This window comes from Mus musculus, chromosome X, assembly GCF_000001635.26.
Source record: "Mus musculus strain C57BL/6J chromosome X, GRCm38.p6 C57BL/6J".
Taxonomy (NCBI): Eukaryota; Metazoa; Chordata; class Mammalia; order Rodentia; family Muridae; genus Mus; species Mus musculus.
This window is the reverse complement of record NC_000086.7, coordinates 162466966-162485536: the sequence shown is the minus strand read 5'-3', so window position 1 is coordinate 162485536 and position 18571 is coordinate 162466966. Positions and strand designations below refer to the sequence as shown.

Here is an 18571-nt window from a genome sequence, read left to right as displayed (position 1 = left end):
TCACACATACTTTTGTGACTAGAAAGAAAAGAATGAACAATTTCTATTACTGTGAAATAGCCACTTTGTGAAACTGTTAAGAAGAAAAAGGGTCCTTCCTGATGAGACCCCAGATGACTCTGTACTTGACTGATACTTAAAAGTCTAGTTCTTACTGGCAGACTGATTTTAACAGTTTCCCTTCTTCGAGTGCCTCCCCATTGGAATTTGAACAGTTCTATTTTCTTCATAAACTATTCTTAGTAGGGACTTGAGTTCCTTTTCTCTAGCTGAAGTTATTCCAAGTTTCACTCCCTTACAGAATTGTCCTTCTGTTCTTGAAGCTTTCATTCACGTCTGATGCTTTCTTTTCATCCAGTAAGTTAGGACACGTTTTCCTTTATCTGATTGTTTGGGCCTTGTACAAATCAGAAAGAAATTAATAAATAGTTATGTCTAGGAAAACTATTTTGCTGAGAATATTTTCTTGGAATAAGCTCTCAACTCTCTAGACTAGGCTGTCTTGGATGGAACTCATTATGTATGTATGTATGTATGGAGACCCAGGTTAGTCTCCAGAGTGCTAGGATTATAACATGAACTAGCTAGGATTATAAACATGTATTCAGCTTGCCTAGAAATTTCTAAGTATAACGATGTAAAAGGATAAAAAAAATGTTAAAGGTTAGTATTTTGGGTGTGATCCAGAGGATCAAACTTAATACATTTGAGAATTAGCTTTACCTTTCGCCATCTGGTAATCTCTGGAGTTAGTTGTTATAGTTGTCTCTGGTTAGAGATTGTTCCTCTGGTGATTCTGTCAGCACACAATATGTACTCACTGATAAGTGGATATTAGCCCAGAAACTTAGAATACTCAAGATATAAGATACAATTTGCTAAACGCATGAAACTCAAGAAGAACGAAGACCAAAGTGTGGACACTTTGCCCCTTCTTAGAATTGGGAACAAAACACCCATGGAAGGAGTTACAGAGACAAAGTTTGGAGCTGTGACAAAAGGATGGACCATTTAGAGACTGCCATATCCAGGGATCCATCCCATAATCAGCTTCCAAACGTTGACACCATTGCATACACTAGCAAGATTTTGCTGAAAGGACCCAGATAGAGCTGTCTCTTGTTAGGCTATGCCGGGGCCTAGCAAACACAGAAGTGGATGCTCACAGTCAGCTATTGGATGGATCACAGGGCCCCCAATGGAGGAGCTAGAGAAAATACCCAAGGAGCTAAAGGGATCTGCAACCCTATAGGTGGAACAACATTATGAACTAACCAGTACCCCGGAGCTCTTGACTCTAGCTGCATATGTATCAGAAGATGGCTTAGTCGGCCATCACTGGAAAGAGAGGCCCATTCATAGTGCAAACTTTATCTGCTTCAGTACAGGTGAACGCCAGGGCCAAGAAGTGGGAGTGGGTGGGTGGGGGAGTGGGTGGGGAAGCGTGTGGGGGACTTTTGGGATAGCATTGGAAATGTAAATAAAATAAATACCCAATGAAAAAAAGAAAAAGAGAATTAGCTTTATATTTTTTGGTTGCAAGCCTAGCCATTAAAGCCGAGCCATTTCTCCAGCCCAAGAAATAATTTTAAACGAGGAGGCCTATTAACATGTTATGTGAATTTAGTAGTAAATGACAATTTATTTACCTGAACTTTTAAATCTGGCTTTTATGATTTGAGTATTTTTTGTAAGAGTAACTTTTCTTCTCCTGTTGTAATTGTTGTCTGGGAGGCTTACTGCCTCCGTCTGCTAACCTAGGCCTGGTCCTGGAAGCTTCTAGCATCTGTACAATCTCATCTAGGCCTAGAATGTTTCCAGCCTTTGAGACTCACTGCTGAAAAACTCACCCATTCTAGTTCTTTCTGAACTCTGGCTGGCTGGTTCAACTCAGCTGTTCTGGCTCAGACTCTTCTCCCAACTGACTTATTCAGTCTGGCTTTCTCATTGCCTGTGAATTGCTCTGCTTGGCCTCAAACTAACTCTAGCAATCTTTTCTAATTTTCTGGCTCCTTCTCATTCTCAGACTCATTCTGTCTTTACCTGTGTGTAGCCTGTTCTCTCTTCAGTGTGTCTCTGTTAAAACTCTCCCTGTAAACTTGACTCCTCCTCCCTCTCTCTGTTGCTCTACTCTCTCTTTCAACTCTACTGCACTGTTCTCTACAAACTCTATTGTATTCCTGTAATACACTCTTTTTCTCTTGTGCTGTCTGTTTCTTCCTTAAGTAGCTTTCCTTTCCTCTGTCTTCTTGTGAGAGTTGGATATACCTTATTCTGTCAAATCTTTCTCTGATTCATTACTTTTCCTGTCTCTTAATTAGACATCACTTTCAAACATGGATGCTTCCTTCTAATAACTAACCTTACTTTCATTGTTTGGGATTAAAGGTTTATACTATGGGCTGAGTCACACCACAATTAGAAACAGGTTCAAATATCTTGCAACATTTTTTTTTTCTGGTTGTACTTATGAAGATTTTTGCCTTGATAAAGCCTTACTGATAGCTGATGTTCCACCTTAGCTAGAAGCAACCTGCAATTGTGTATAGAAAAGTATTTTCCCTCTTCTATTCTTACCTCTGTTTCCATTCTAGGGATGGTGCCATTACAGTTAACAGGCACATTGTCATTATTTGCATAATTTGTGAAAGGTTATTTAGCCGAAGTATTTTTAAAGTGGCACTTTTTGTGAAGCTCTCTCTCTCTCTTTCTTTTTTTTTTTCTTTTTGATTGATTAGAACATACAGGATCAAATACTTGAATCTAATTTTAAGTCAAAACCACGTTGCAAATAAAAGAGAAGACTCTTCATTAAGTTCAATTCTAGTTATTAAAGCATTGTGTAAGAGCTTACTAAACATTGGCAGTGTGCTTAGGTGCTGAGGGAGGCAGATGGATTAGATATTAAACTGGTAGAATGAGATTTTTTAAGTACCTCACACCATGAGCCATAAACATAAGGAAACGTTTTTTATTTTACAGCAACCAAAGACATGCGTCATTTGGTTGCTGTTCAGGGAGGATGGATAAGAGATCTGAGCATACTCATATATTCCTGGCTGTCTGTTTCCTTACAAAAACCATATGTACCATAGACAAATCATCTGGAGCAAAGAGAAATGAATGCTCATTCTTAATTTTTCCTTCTCTTGATTGAGGGTAGTGGAAATGACTTTTTAAAAGTGGTTTTAGAGCTTTTTTATAGAAATGCAGGGAGAGAGAGGGGGGGGGGAGGGAAGGAGGGAGAGGGGGAGAGAGAGAGAGAGAGAGAGAGAGAGAGAGAGAGGGCTAGAGAGAAAGAGAAAGTAAGAGGGAGAGAGGAGAGGAGAAGACAGAGAGGAGAGAGGAGAGAGGGGGTGTGAGGGACAAGAAGTAAGGAGACAAGTAAGAGCAGAAATGACTTTTGAAAGAGGAGGAAGAAGCTTGTAAGGTGCCATCTCTGATATCTTGACATGGTAGAGAGAACAGCCTAGAAGTTCCATTCCAAACTAAGGGATAAACAAGTCTGTGGAGTTCCTCTCAGGCCGTCGATCGCCTCTCCAAACTTAGGGGAACATATTCTACTATAAGATTGTTAATGTTGATTGTTTTGATATGTCTCCCTGCACAAATGAATAAATAATATAATGTCTTCTTAACCTTTCAGTCAAGATTTTTGCCTTGATACAGCCTTACTGATAGGTGATAGTCTACCGTAAGTAGCCTGCAATTAGATACATATTTAGAATTTATATTATGTGCATTAAACCATATAGTAATTTTTTTTATTTTTTTAATTTTGTTTTTTTTCTAAGATTTATTTATTTATATGTAAGTACACTGTAGCTGTCTTCAGACACTCCAGAAGAGGGAGTCAGATCTCATTAGGATGGTTGTGAGCCACCATGTGGTTGCTGGGATTTGAACTCCAGACCTTTGGAAGAGCAGTCTGGAAGAGCAGTCGGGTGCTCTTACCCACTGAGCCATCTCACCAGCCCCCCCATATAGTAATTTTACTTTTTGTGTTTGTACATTTACCCTTTATGTTTGTTCAGGTTTTAGTTCATCTTAGAGTGAATAATGCAACTTGTTCTTTTTCCACTTTATTTCCCCTAATTTGATCACAGACCCCATCAGTTTTTTTATAGTTCCCCTTGTGAACTTTTGACACATCAAATATTCTATACATTTTATTCTCTTAGAGAAATATAAATGTATGGTCTTAAGTGCTTGTTAAATCCTTTTTTCTTCATGACATCTCTCCATATTGTCACCACAGGATTCCCTTACTCATTCAACTATATAGGATTTCTTTTATCCATATCCCTTGTATTATTCCTTAACTCTTTTCTCTCTTATTTTGATAGAACATACCCTTAAGTGGCTTCCCAGGAAAGCATACATGCAGTGTTCATTTTAATTATACCATTGTTCAGGATGTTAGTTTGAGTAGTGCATGAGTCATTTGTTTCATCACTGTAACTAAATACCTGACAAGAAACAATGTAAGAGAGGAGCTGTTTATTTGGTTCTCAGTTTTTGAGGATACAGTCCATTGAGTGGAAGACATGGAGGAATTCATGGACATTAGAACATATAGTTGAGACTCCTTACACCATTTCCAGACCAGGAAATACTGTTCAAGGAGTGGGACCAAGCTATAAAAATCTTGAGGTGTGCTCCTGTGACCACCTTCTTGTGAGACTTTACCTCCTAGAGTTTCCAAAGCATCTCAAAACAGTGCCACCACCTGGAGACCAAGAGTTCAAACATTGAACCTTTGAGGAACATTTCATTTTCAAACACAATATTCCACTCATGATATCCACAGTTTCAAGGTCATCTCATAATATAAATGCATTCAGTTCAACTTAAAGAATCTTCATGGCCTTAAAAGTTACAACACTGGTCCATAGTCCAAAATTTCTTTTTAGATGGAATTCAGTTTTCTTTTTTAACTTGGAGCCTCTGTAAAATAAAAATAAAACATGTCATATACATTTCCAATATACAGTGACATACAGTAAATATTCCCATTCCAAAAGGGAATAATGAGTAATATCAAAGAATGGTCAGACCAAAGAAAATCTAGATATATCAGTATAAACAGCAAATCCTGAATCTTCATGCTTGGTAACCTGAGCTCACTGGGTTCGTCTAGCCCTTCCTCTCTAGTTCTTTTGCCTACAACACATGTGGTATCACTGTTGGACTGGGTACACTTTGTGTCTTGGAATTTAGTTTTGGCATGTTCTATGATTATGACATCTTTCCAATACCTTGATCCTGATATCTCTATTGCAATGTATGCTTAACTTCCATAGTTGTACACACAGCCATCTTACAAGTGCCATGGTGGGAATCAGACCCTGCTATACATTATCTGATACCAGAGGTTTTATGAAATCTTGGTGCACACTTCTGTGACCCTTTAACTCTGAAATTTGCGTGCCTACAAACCAGCAGCATTTGGATAATGCCAAAGTCTATAGTCTGGCTTCCATAGATAATAGCTGCAGTGGCCTTCTTGGATGAACGTAGCCAAATTTTCCCCTACAGGTCATCTTTATTTTTCCTGTAGAGAACCTTGAAGGCTCTGTTTTAGGCATTTTCCTCCAAAATGAAAGTTTTTAATTGAATATACATGATTTCCATTGGAGCTTTTGATGAGTAGGGTCCTACTCTCAAGGTGCTCTTTATGTTACTCTCACTGCAGAGTCCAGATTTCACTTTAATGGTGTTAAACATTTGAATAACTATAGTCACGTTCCCCTTGTTCTTCCACTCTCAGCTTTACTTGAGTTTAAAGCACCTTCCCTCTCCAAACTTCACATTTCTTTCCATGACTTTAACCAGGTTTATCTTCCTTTTCTCACTGAATTGCACATTTTCTGTTTCTTTAAGCTTCACTTTTTTCTCTTTCCCTATAAATCAGAATGAATATAACAAGCAATAAACATGCCGCAGCTTGAACATTATACTGTTTTAAAATTGCTTCTCCCAAATAAACTAGTCAGTTGCATGTTCATTCATCCTCACTAGGTTTCCAGGACATGGATAGAATGCAAACAGATTTCTTTTTACCAGAATGTAATATGAATGGCCTTCAGCTCAGGTATCAGTAGAGCTTTTCTTTCCCTGTTGAAACCTTGTGAGCTTAGTCTTTACAGTCTGTGTGTCTACTGCCATTCCCATCTTATGAGCTTCCATCAGAATGGCCCATTAAGTCCAGACTACTATCCAAGAGCTGCTCTAGTCCACAGTCCTAGACTTTTGCATATTCCTACTGAGAATATTTCCAGAAGTTGTAAAGCACATTCTCAGGGTTATCAACAGCAACAACCCCATTTCTTGATGTTAATATCCTATATCGGTTACTTTTCGTATTGCTGTGACCAAATACCTGACAAAACCCAACTTGATAGAGAACAGGTTTATTTGAGCTCATGGCTTTAGAAGGTTCAGGCCATTATGGTGGGAAAGGTGTGCTGAAGTTTGTGGGTAATTGGACCTTAACCCCACCTTGAGATGGACCAAGAAGTAAAGAGAGTTCAGGAAGTAAGACTGGGCTGTAAAATCTCAAGGCTTGAACTGGTGACCTATTTCCTCTCTCAAGTCTTCAGGCTCCCAGAACATTACCACCAGTTTTAGACAGTGATCCAAAATAGGAGCCTGTGGAGGACATTTCACAATAAAAGTGCAAATATATAGCCATCACTTGGAAGTAAATTTTCTTTAGAATTTTGATACAATTGTTTCAATGAATTCTAGGTTCTAAAGGCACATAAAAACTCTAAAAGGTTTTGAACATCTGTTACTTTGTATGTGGCCTGCCTTCCTCTCCCATTCCCTGACAAAAACATGTAGATATTTTCTAATTCTAGTATTTTTGTGATAATGTGTCTTGTCATACTTCTGTTTTCTTCCATTGTGTTAGGTACGCAGTGGGCCCATTTAACTTAGAAGCTCAAACTGTTCATTTCTGGAAAAATTTATTAAACCATTTAATTGATTCCCTTTTTATATTTTCTGTCTCTTGGTAGAACTTTTATTTGAATAGTACCCTACTTTCTGGGAAATTTCCTGAGATTATCTTTGAAAGTTTCTATTGAGCTTTCACTTTCTGCTATCATATTTTAATTTCTGAGTGCTTTTTAATTTTCTGAATGTTCTTTTTTTCAATAGCTTCCAATTATCTCATCTTTCTAAACAGCATTTCTTATTGCAACTTTACTTGATAATTCTACTTAAGATTTCATCTCACACCCTCTATTTTTATCTTCTCAGCATATAAGATTTATAGGGATAAAGTTTTTTTTTCAGCTCCTGCCTCTCCACTAGTATTTTTGTAGCACCCCAAACAGTGCCTAGTATATAGTAATCATTTAAGTATTTCTGGAATTAATTTTATTATGCTAATAATGTATAATTTAAAGTTTTCTCCTAGTATAAGTCAAGCCTCTTTGAAATCATTTTTTTCTATTATTATTTATTCTGTACTTTGTTTGAATATTTTATACAGATACCTAGTAATACTTAATCACCTGATTATATTTAAGAATGAGAGGTATGCTAATAGAATATATGAACAAATGGATGGGATTTGCCAAATGTGGGCATAAATAATAGAATTATGTAGCAGGGTAACATTGTTGGTGATATCTATCTATCGACCTATCTATGTATCTATCTATCTATCTATCTGTATCTTCTGATCTATCTTCTTGGTTGATCAGATTTCTTGGAAAACATTCTTTTAATTTTTGGATATCATTTTTTGGGGGACTAGAAGGGAAGAGATTTGAAAAAGTCTCAGTATCTAAAGAATATGCATTTTCATACTAAATGGTCTTCTCAAATTTATGTAGTAACCTATTAGTATTTTTTTTTTCTAATTTTTCTGAGTTCTAAATTTAAAGAACATTTGGACAACTTGTTTCTCTTTTGCATTAATGAGTTAAGAGTAAAATTAGTTGTGTCTATTCAAACTGCTATATATTACAAAAATATTAGTATATGCTCAGGTCAGACTTAATCTCACTTCTGCCTCTTGGTAGTACCCTCATGTATCTGGCAGAAGCAAAAGAGAAGTAAAGGACCCACTACCCAGACCTCAAGTATTACCACAGACAATGAGATGAGTTCAATCTCAAAGGTTACCAGCCATATTAGGAAATGAAACACAATGAGAATCAGCAGAAGCAATAAATAGGAAATATAAAGAATTCAGATAACAGAATTACTGAGTATATATAGTATGTTAAAATCAGTCAGGTGCCATGGTACATGCATGTAATTCTAGCACTTTGGATACTGAAGCATGAAAAATGGATGCTTTGAAACTGCTATATAGTATGTTCAAGGTCAGCTTGGGCTATATAGAAAGATTGTGTTTCAAAAAATTATCAAAACAGCCGGGCGTGGTGGCACAGGCCTTTAATTCCAGCACTTGGGAGGCAGAGGCAGGTGGATTTCTGAGTTTAAGGCCAGCCTGGTCTACAAAGTGAGTTCCAGGACAGCCAGGGCTACACAGAGAAACTGTGTCTTGAAAAAACAAAAAACAGAAACAAAACAAACAAACAAACAAAAAACAACAAATAAAAGCAAGATAACAAAATACTTAGTGTCTAAACTTTAGTGACTGGGTTCATAGTGTAATAAGTATAGCTAGAAAGACAATTGCTTAATTGGACAATAAGTCTTAGAAAATTGTCCTGAGGATTGTCCAAAGTTAATTTTGGATGCCACATAGTTGAGAAGTTCTATAAAACCTCAGGTAGGTAAGAAAAGAATAAGAAAGTAGGGTGTGTGCAGGTAAGGGGAAAGCTTGCTATTTCAGAGTATCAAAGAGAGAGTTCTTCAAAACAGCCAGAGAGAAAGCTAATAACTAATGAACAATGATGTAACTGACAGTTGACTTTTCAACTATGATAGTGGAAGTTGAAAGACAGTGAAATTCTATCCTCAACATGCTATGATAAGATAGTATTTCAATAACCAAATTTGCTATTAATAGACGTCTAATAAAGAAAGCTCAGGACTCAGTCAAGATAGATAGTAACATCATAAAAGAAATCAAGAAATCAGAATGGAAACTAGGTTTTTTTTTTAATTCTTATTCTTCGAGACAGGGTTTCTCTGTGTAGCCATGGTGGTCCTGGAACTCATTCTGTAGACCAGGCTGGCCTTGAACTCAGAAATCCGCCTGCCTCTGCCTCTCTAGTGCTGGGATTAAAGGCGTGTGCCACTACCACCCCGTGAACTAGGATATTTTTATTTTTATTTTTTTTCCATTTTTTATTAGGTATTTAGCTCATTTACATTTCCAATGCTATACCAAAAGTCCCCCATACCCACCCACCCCCAACCCCCTACCCACCCACTCCCTCTTTTTGGCCCTGGCGTTCCCCTGTACTGGGGCATATAAAGTTTGCGTGTCCAATGGGCCTCTCTTTCCAGTGATGGCCGACTAGGCCATCTTTTGATACATATGCAGCTAGAGTCAAGAGCTCCGGGGTACTGGTTAGTTCATAATGTTGTTCCGCCTATAGGGTTGCAGATCCCCCCAGCTCCTTGGCCACTTTCTCCAGCTCCTCCATTGGGAGCCCTGTGATCCATCCACCAGCTGACTGTGAGCATCCACTTCTGTGTTTGCTAGGCCCCGGCATAGTCTCACAAGAGACAGCTACATCTGGGTCCTTTCAATAAAATCTTGCTAGTGTATGCAATGGTGTCAGCGTTTGGATGCTGATTATTGGGTGGATCCCTGGATATGGAAGTCTCTACATGGACCATCCTTTCATCTCAGCTAGGATATTTTTAAACACTAAATCATCACATGTAAAACTTAGGAGATTTTAATAAAAAGTAATTACAATAAAATTTATAATTCTATCTCAGTATAAAAAGAGAAGAGCAATAAAGCAACAATCTAAGCAACCAGTTTAAAGTAAAACAAGGCAAGGCCAAAGCATGTCAGTGAAAGATTAATGAAATATAAAACAAACACATGATATAGAGGATTGTTCCATTAGTCAAAGTTCTCTGGAGTTGCAGAACTTACAGAATGAATCTCTTTGTGTATATATAGAACATGATTTATTAGAATGACTTAAAGGCTGTAGTCTAGCTAATATAACAATGGCTGCCTACGAACAGAAATTCTAAGAATCCAGTAGTTGCTCAGTCCACGAGGCTGGAAGTCTTAGCTGGTTTTCAGTAGATGCTGGAATCCGGAAGAAGTAACCTCTAATGCCAGTGAAGAAATGAACTTGCTAGCGAAGTGAGGGTAAACAGGCAAAGAGCAAGAGCTTCCTTCTCCCAAATCCTTAGATAGGCTTCCAGCAGAAGGCTAGACCACAATAAAGGTGATTTGTCCTTTCTCAAGGTTTGGATTAAAGGTGTGTCTTCCTATCTCAAAGATTGGATAGGAAGTGGATCTTCCTCCTTCAAATTAAGCACACAAACCAAACCAACCAACCAACCAAACACCTTCCAGATGTCTCTGATGGAAAGTTTAAACTTGATAGTTGAGAAAACATTTCTTACTCTCTACAACCTGTTCCAGAAAAATAAGGAATAGGAGGATGCTTTCCAGCTACATCAAGTGTAACCAAGGGTCATATGGGAAAGGAAAATCATGACTGTCAGTGTCACCTCTGAATATGGTTGCAAAATATCCTAAACAAAATATTATCCAATTTTACCTAGGAGATAGAAAAATCTGAGCAATTTGAATTAGGTCTTGCTTTCATGTTAGAAAATTCATAATGCCATTTAGCACATTATCACATTATAAAAAATTACATTATCATATGAGTGGATACAATTGCAGTGCTAGTTAAAATTCACTATCAGGTTGTCATAGAAAAAATCAAAATAAGAATAGATGGGAATTTTCATAATTTCTCATACTGTGTGTGTGTATGCGAGCGCACACAAGTGCGTAATTGAGACAAGGTCTCATTATCAGTATCCCAGACTGGCGTCAGACTTGTGATACTTCTCTTGCCTCAGATCCTGAGTGCTGGGATTACAAGTATGTATCCTTGTTCATTTTAGGATTACATTGTGAATAATCTCAATTTTTACAACTCAAAATTTGGGCCAATTTTCAGTGAAACCAATTAATAAAATTGATTAATGATTTTTTTGGAAAACAGCATATTCAGACCTGGATCTGGATTTATGTCATTTTTCTACGCCAAGATAGCAAGTGGAATCAGCCATAGGGCTCCCCTATTTTCTGTTTCCTCTCTCTCAGGGATCACCATCTTGCCTAATTTTCTTGTGATTCCAAAACTCTTCCTACGTGTTTTGTCCCAGTATCATGGAAATTGTTGTTTCATTTGTTTTTCTAGGTTTGATTGCTTCAGCTGGGTGAAGGATATGTGTTCTTTCATACTTCATCTTGGCGGGAAGTTGAGTCAATGTATTTAAATGGCTTAATCATTTCTTGAGCAGTCTTCTTTGATAACTGCACTGTTTATTGCTTGGCATTTTCTTTAGAAAGCGTACAAATTTTGCTTGTCTATTTGTTTTGTTTTAAAAGTAACTGGTGGTAATGTAAAGGCCTAGCCCATGAGGATTTTAAGGGCTCTGCGATAGGTCATCCTCATGGCTGTAAACCTTCCTACCCACCCTGTTAAGTTATGACCCACTGATTTGTTTTCAAAATTGTAATGAAGAGCAGATCCCAGGTGGACACACTTGGTGGTACTGTATCCAGGCACTAGCCAAAAATAAACATTTCTGTGACATTATTCTGAGTTACATCTATAGAAAGCTCCAAGCTCCATCTTTTGGCTTGTCTGATCAAGAAAGGCAAAATTCATTTGAAAGTACAAGAATATTTATGCTCTTGATATACTATGATAATTTCTTTTTAACAATATAATACTTTTATTAATTCTATGATTATATTCGATGTGTTTTGATCAAATTTAATCCCACTCTTCCCTGATCTATCTCACTCCCCCAACTTCACATACCCCCTCTTTTTAATAACCCGGTGAGTTTAATGTGTGTTGCCCAAATGTTTTTGGGTGTGGGGGCATCTACTGGAGCATGGTGGACCTACCAATAGTCATATATTAAGGAAAATAGGCTCTCTGCCCTCTAGAAGCCATATAGGATTGTCAATTGCTCTTCATGACCTTCTTCCTCCCCCATGCTGGAATGTTGACTGGCTTAGGCTTGTGCAGTCCTGTGCAGCAACCAGAGCTGCTGCTGTGTTCCTGAGTGCAGCTACCCTGTTGTGTCTAGAAGATACAGTTTTGTCTCAGTCCTCCCCAACCTCTGGCTCTTACAGTCTTTTCTGTCCTCTCTTCCATGATGGTGCCTGAGCCTTGTAGGGGGCTCTTGTTTTTAAGGTACAGAACATTGTCTAATATTAGCACATTTATCACAGACTTGTGAATAAACTATGTACAGTTATATAGATCTGGTGTTTTCAGAGTAGTCTATAAAGAATGTGGTTTAATTTGACACTGTATGGTTCTAAACTTATTTCGTGTGTGTGATCATGGATTCTAATTATAATTCCATACCAGGTGTTTGTTTGCATTGTTAAGTTAGAATTTGGATGGTCTTCCTTTCCTCAGCGAAGGAATTTTCTGTATCTCATAAAATTAAAGAAAATGCTACACTTCAACTTTCTTTCAAAAGATCCTTCTAATGTGGCCAGATTATTTTAGAATCATATTTAGTTATCCTTGCCAGTAACAATAGGAGAGAAGAAAAGAAAGAAATCTTTGGAATCAGTAAAGCCAATTGATCATTTTTGGTTTCTTCTTGTGCTGGTCAATCCATTTCTTCCTAGGTGGTAGAGCTGCTGAGTCCAGGCCCCTCTTCACTGCAGCCTACGCACCGAGCTGATGAGCAATAGTGACTGGAAGCTAGTGAGAAATACGAGAACCAAAAGGAGATTCTTTCTGGCCTGAGTTATTTGAATCTGGCTTATTTGAAAATGAGCAAATAACAACAGAATAAAGACTTGACCACATTTTCCATGTGAAATCCAGTCTTTTGCTAAAAAAAAAAAAAGTTTTCCTTATTTTTTATCCTGTCTTAATCTTCACCACCTTCATAAATACTTGAATTTTGGGTACCATGAAGATGAAAAAGTGATTGGAAATAACACACATTCTTTTTTTATTGGAATATATTCATTGTATGTTATATGACAATTTTATTCTTTCAAGTATATTATGTGCTTTGACTATTTGCCCCTCCCATTTTTTCCCATTGGTCCCCTTCCCTTTCATCCCTTGTGGTAGGTCTGTTCTCTTTAGTGTCCTTTCTACTTTCATGGCTTTATGTAACTATATATAATGTAGGATCCGTAAATGAGAAAAAAACACATGCTATTTTTCTTCCCGAGTCTGGCTTATTCACTTAATATTATGATCTTTGTTTGTACACATTTTTCAGCATATAATTTCATTTTTCTCTATTATTAAATAAGACTCCATTATATATATATATATATATATATATATATATATACACACATTCACACATTATAATATAATTTTGCCATTGTGAATAGTATAGGCATTTATATAGAAAAATTAAGCCTTCAAAGGGATTTAATAAACACAGACATGTTAAATGCCATCAACATTATTAGTTGAATACATTTTTTCATCTTTTTATGGAAAGGTGGTAATTAACAGTATTCTTTTTTTTTTTTTTTTTTAGCTGCTAACTCAGGATTGTTACCCCCACCACCGGCACTTCCTCCGAGACCGTGTCCAACACAGGTAGGTGACATATTTGATTTCTGCAAACTGTTGTCCTTCCAATATGGTACTTTGCATTGGAGTCTCCAACTAATTTCTGGATTAAGAAAATAGCAGTTCATCTCTCCTAACTCAGGAATGACTTCCACTTCCTCATGTGGAAAAGGGAGTTTCTTTTGTTAGCTAACAGTTACACTTTCAGTTCTGGCTCTTAAGAGCTGTGTGTGGTTTTTCTACACAAAGAGAAGTAGACGGTGTATCTGTAATTGGGGTCAGGGGACACAGGTGTTCTGTATACATGCAGCCCGAGTAGCCATATGTTTAGTGGCAGTGTAGGAGATGTGTTACTTCCACATATACTGAAAATCAGTGAGTGTTAGCCCATGCTGTGGCTTGGGCCCATAATACTTTTCTTAAGGATGCCCTTTCCACTCAGATTAATAAACTGAAAGCTGGAAAGGGAGAGTGTGTATTCAGAATCTGTTTTCCCTGTCAGTTCACTGTGCCACCTTTGTCTGTGTGCTACCATGGCCTTCCCCATCCAGATTTGGAAATGAGAGGGAGCAGCAAACCCATGGGGTGGTATACATAATGCTGTAGGTCACTTCTAGCTGCTGGTGAAAAATGTTGGGAGATGGCCATGGAGAGTCGAGGTTTCTATTTTGTTGCTCTGTGTGGAACAGGCCACACTTTTCCATGTCATGAGTCTCAGGATCAGTCTTGGAAACCATTTGGATAGCCTTTCTTCAGACAATTTCTCTAGCAACTATGCAACCAGGAGATACAAATACTGTGAGGCTTTTTACTTCAGTCTGAAGGGTAATAAAGAGCCTAGTTCTTCCTGATCTGCATATAAACAAGTGAAGACTCCTCTTCTAGAATTTGGCACTGGCTTTAAGAGAAATTGATCTGTTAAGAAGTGGTAATTGAGTCCTTGCTACTTGTCTAATGTCAAACCTTAGTTTTAGCCCAAGTGTTTCCTTTGTTATAATATGTTTTCCTTCAAAATTAGCTATGTTAATTGAGCATCTGCATCAGGGCAGGCATTGCACTAGTCACTTTTAATGCAGAATTTTATCTCCCCAAACTATTATGAAGTAGGTGCTAATATTATTCTTTGTCTAATTGGCAAGGAACATAGCAGTTTTAAGCAAGTTACCAAGGGGCCATACCTAGTAAATAGTAGAGCCCTTCCCAAACTGAAGTGTTTACGCCCTCTTTCTCTCAATCCTGGGAGTTTAAGTATCTAAATGTACATCAAGACGGGTGGTAGATCTGTCGTGCTCACTTGTAACTGAGACTTTCTCCACAGCCTCTTGCAGAAGGCACAGAGAAATTGAGACTCCCACTCTGTATCTACAGCAAACCTGGACTTGGTCACAATAGCATTCATTAGTAAGCATTCTGGGATGCTTATCTGGAGAGCACTGCTGCTACTAGCTGTCCTTATCTGAGCTGCTTGCCCAGAGCATCTTGCCTGCTTGGGAGTTAATGACAGAGAATTTGACAGGGAGAACTGGGAATTCTCAAGCTTATATTAATGAATAAGTCTGCTCTGTTGTTTACCAGATTCCTAGAAAGACATAAGTGCTGAGCTGGGCATTAAGCTCCAATTTCCAGATTTCAGACTACAGGACCAGGTGTGTAAGGAATGTAGGCAGAAAATCCCCAGACCACTTCCCTCCTCTTACTTCCCTTTGTTCACTGTAAATGGGACACATCTATATAATACATAAAGTCCTGGGTAATAAACATGTGGTTGTATTTAATTTTGTGCCATGCCAAACTAGAAACAGCTAAATAGCCATGTGCATGTGACATCAGAGTGTTTCCAAAGCTACCTGGGATGAAACAATCTGGGAGACATTAATAGGGGTTTGTGATAAAATGAATTTGCAAGAAGCTTTACCTAACTCCTTCAGGAGATTGACAGTGCACACCAACCCACCAAAGGCTTTGAAGTCCTATAATAAAACACAAAACAAAGGTCAGTTTTGTAAAAGCTGACAAGTTCCTAGCTTTTTTGACCTTCTTTTTATATCGAAAACACTTATTTCTGTTGTAAGGACTTAGTGGTTAGGAAACACTGAAACATCCACATTAAAGTCCTGCCTTGAATGTTGCCAAATTGCTCTCATCTGCTACCTCATTTGTATATTACGTGATTAAAGTTGCCTTCTACATATTACATGAATACCCTCCCTTGAAGAATTTAAAGTGAAAGCTGATCGCTTGTGCTTTGGCTGGGATTTTCAAATTGTCCCAGTTTTCAGTTTGTTTCATTTTCTTCCTCATGAATCTGCTCCTTCTTGTTCACTCTCTCATGAGATCATTTTTATCGATGCATAGCAGATTTTATTATAGAGAACTTAAACATTTCTGAATGCTGCTTTTGCTCTATTAAATGGTTTTGATTTTTTTTTTTTTTTGCTGTATATGGACCATCAATCTGACCTTGACTATGGAAATATATCCATAGAGGCTTTTCTGAGGTTTACATTGTAGTAACACCACCAGACACCTAGAGAAGAAACTAACGAGTCTGGTGTAATTTAAATGATTCCACTTATTAGTAGCTCTAAATGAGATTTAAAAATTCCTAATTCTTTGGATTTAAAAATTCTATGTTATATAATATGAGTAAGACAAGATTGTAGTAAACAGGACAATGTTTTATTTTCTACAAAGGAGTACTATCTTTAAAAGCATGTAACAAACCAATAGTGAAATGCTTCCACATACAAGAAAAGTATACCTAGGGCTGGGGATGGAGCTCAGGAGTGGAGCGCTTGGTTAGCATATACAGACGTCATAGATTATGTCCACAGCACTGAAAAACCAAAACCAAAACAGTTTTTCAGCATAAGATGCTATTTATTTGGCTTGTCTTATACCAAGTACCACAGTGATATGAACATCAAAGAAACAAATATTGTATTGTATTTTTCTCAGTATAGGTAAGATATAGGAGTGCTAAGTAAAGAAAGAATCAGGTATTTTGGTTTCTCATTTTCTAGAAACCAGGGTGTGGCTCACTCCAGAGGAGGTGATCTAATTTTATTTCATATTTAATCAAATTATTCATAGCATAAGCAACCAAAAGGCAATTAGACTAAGCCATTTCACATAGAACAGTGGTAAGTAAGAGTTTAAATGTTTTAGATCACATATAAAATAAGGGAAACACCATCCACAGAGTTTGCATTTGCCTTATAAGTCAACACTCTGCTAAGGGTTTTGTTTTTAACCTTAAGGATGACCTGATGCTTCAATAGCTTAAGTTCCTTCACTAGGATTCTCTTATTTATTTATTTATTTATTTATTTATTTATTTATTTTAGTGAATAGGACCACCAGAAATAATTTAAATGGAGAATAACTACATATTTTAATAATGTCTCATTATTAGACTGAATAAATTACCCATAATATTATATACATGGTATTCAGGATGTGATACAAACCTTTCTTTTCTTTTATTTGTATTTCTAAAATTTTTTATTAGATATTGTACTGGCTAGTTTTGTGTCAACTTGACACAGCTGGAGTTATCACAGAGAAAGGAGCTTCAGTTGAGGAAATGCCTCCATGAGATCCAGCTGTAAGGCATTTTCTCAATTAGTGATCAAGGGGGAAAGGCCCCTTGTGGGTGGGACCATCTCTGGGCTGGTAGTCTTGGTTCTATAAGAGAGCAGGCTGAGCAAGTATCAAGCCAGTAAGGAACATCTCTCCATGGCCTCTGCATCAGCTCCTGCTTCCTGACCTGTTTGAGTTCCAATCCTGACTTCCTTGGTGATGAACAGCAATGTGGAAAGTGTAAGCCGAATAAACCCTTTCCTCCCCAACTTGCTTCTTGGTCATGATGTTTGTGCAGGAATAGAAACCCTGACTAAGACAGATATTTTCTTTATTTGCATTTCAAATTTTATCCCCTTTCCTCATTTCCCCTTCAAAAAACCCCCATATCCTATCCCCTACCCCTGCTCACTAACCCACCCACTCTTGCTTCCCTGTCCTGGCATTTCCCTACACTGGGGCATCGAGCCTTCACCAAGGGCCTCTCCTCTCATTGTTGTCCCACAAGGCCATCCTCTGCTACATATGCAGCTGGAGCCTTGAGTCTCTCCATGTGTATTCTTTGGTTGGTGGTTTAGTCCCTGGGGTACTGGTTGGTTCATATTGTTGTTTCTCCTATGGGGATGCAAACCCCTTCAGCTCCTTGGGTACTTTCTCTAGCTTCTCCATTGGGGACCCTGTGCTCAGTCCAATGAATGGCTGTGAGCATCCACTTCTGTACTTGTCTGGCACTGGCAGAGACTCTCAGGAGACAGCTATATCAGGCTCCTGTTAGCAAGCACTTGTTGGCATCTTCAATAGTGTCTGGGATTGATAACTGTATATGGGGTGGATTCCCCAGGTGGAACAGTCTATGGATGGCCTTTCCTTCAGTTTCTGCTCCAAACATTGTCTCTGTTATCTCCTCCCATGGGTATTTTGATCCCCCTTCTAAGAAGGACCGAAGTATCCACACTGTGGTCTCCCTTCTACTTGAGCTTCATGTGGTCTGTGAATTGTATCTTGGGTATTCCGAACTTCTGGGCTAATATCCACTTATCAGTGAGTGCATACCATGTGTGTTCTTTTGCCACTGGGTTACCTCACTCAGGATATTTCCTAGTTCCATCCATTTGTCTAAGAATTTCATGAATTCATCATTTTTAATAGCTGAGTAGTAGTCCATTGTGTAAATGTACCACATTTTCTGTATCCATTCCTATGTTGGAGGACATCTAGGTTATTTTCAGCTTCTTGCTACTGTAAATAAGGCTGCTATGAACATAGTGAAGCAT

General features: G+C 37.9%; 1 protein-coding gene across 14 annotated transcripts in view; it reads left to right on the top strand.

Annotated features, from left to right (window-relative positions):
• The window catches only part of Reps2 (RALBP1 associated Eps domain containing protein 2), a 231754-nt gene that overhangs the window by 158169 nt on the left and 55014 nt on the right, over window positions 1–18571 (top strand). For all 14 annotated transcript variants that reach the window (NM_001359102.1, NM_001290633.1, NM_001359103.1 and 11 more), the window contains one exon: window positions 13681–13742. In NM_001359102.1, the coding sequence (NP_001346031.1) occupies window positions 13681–13742 (62 nt within the window). The remainder of the gene's footprint in view (window positions 1–13680; window positions 13743–18571) is intronic.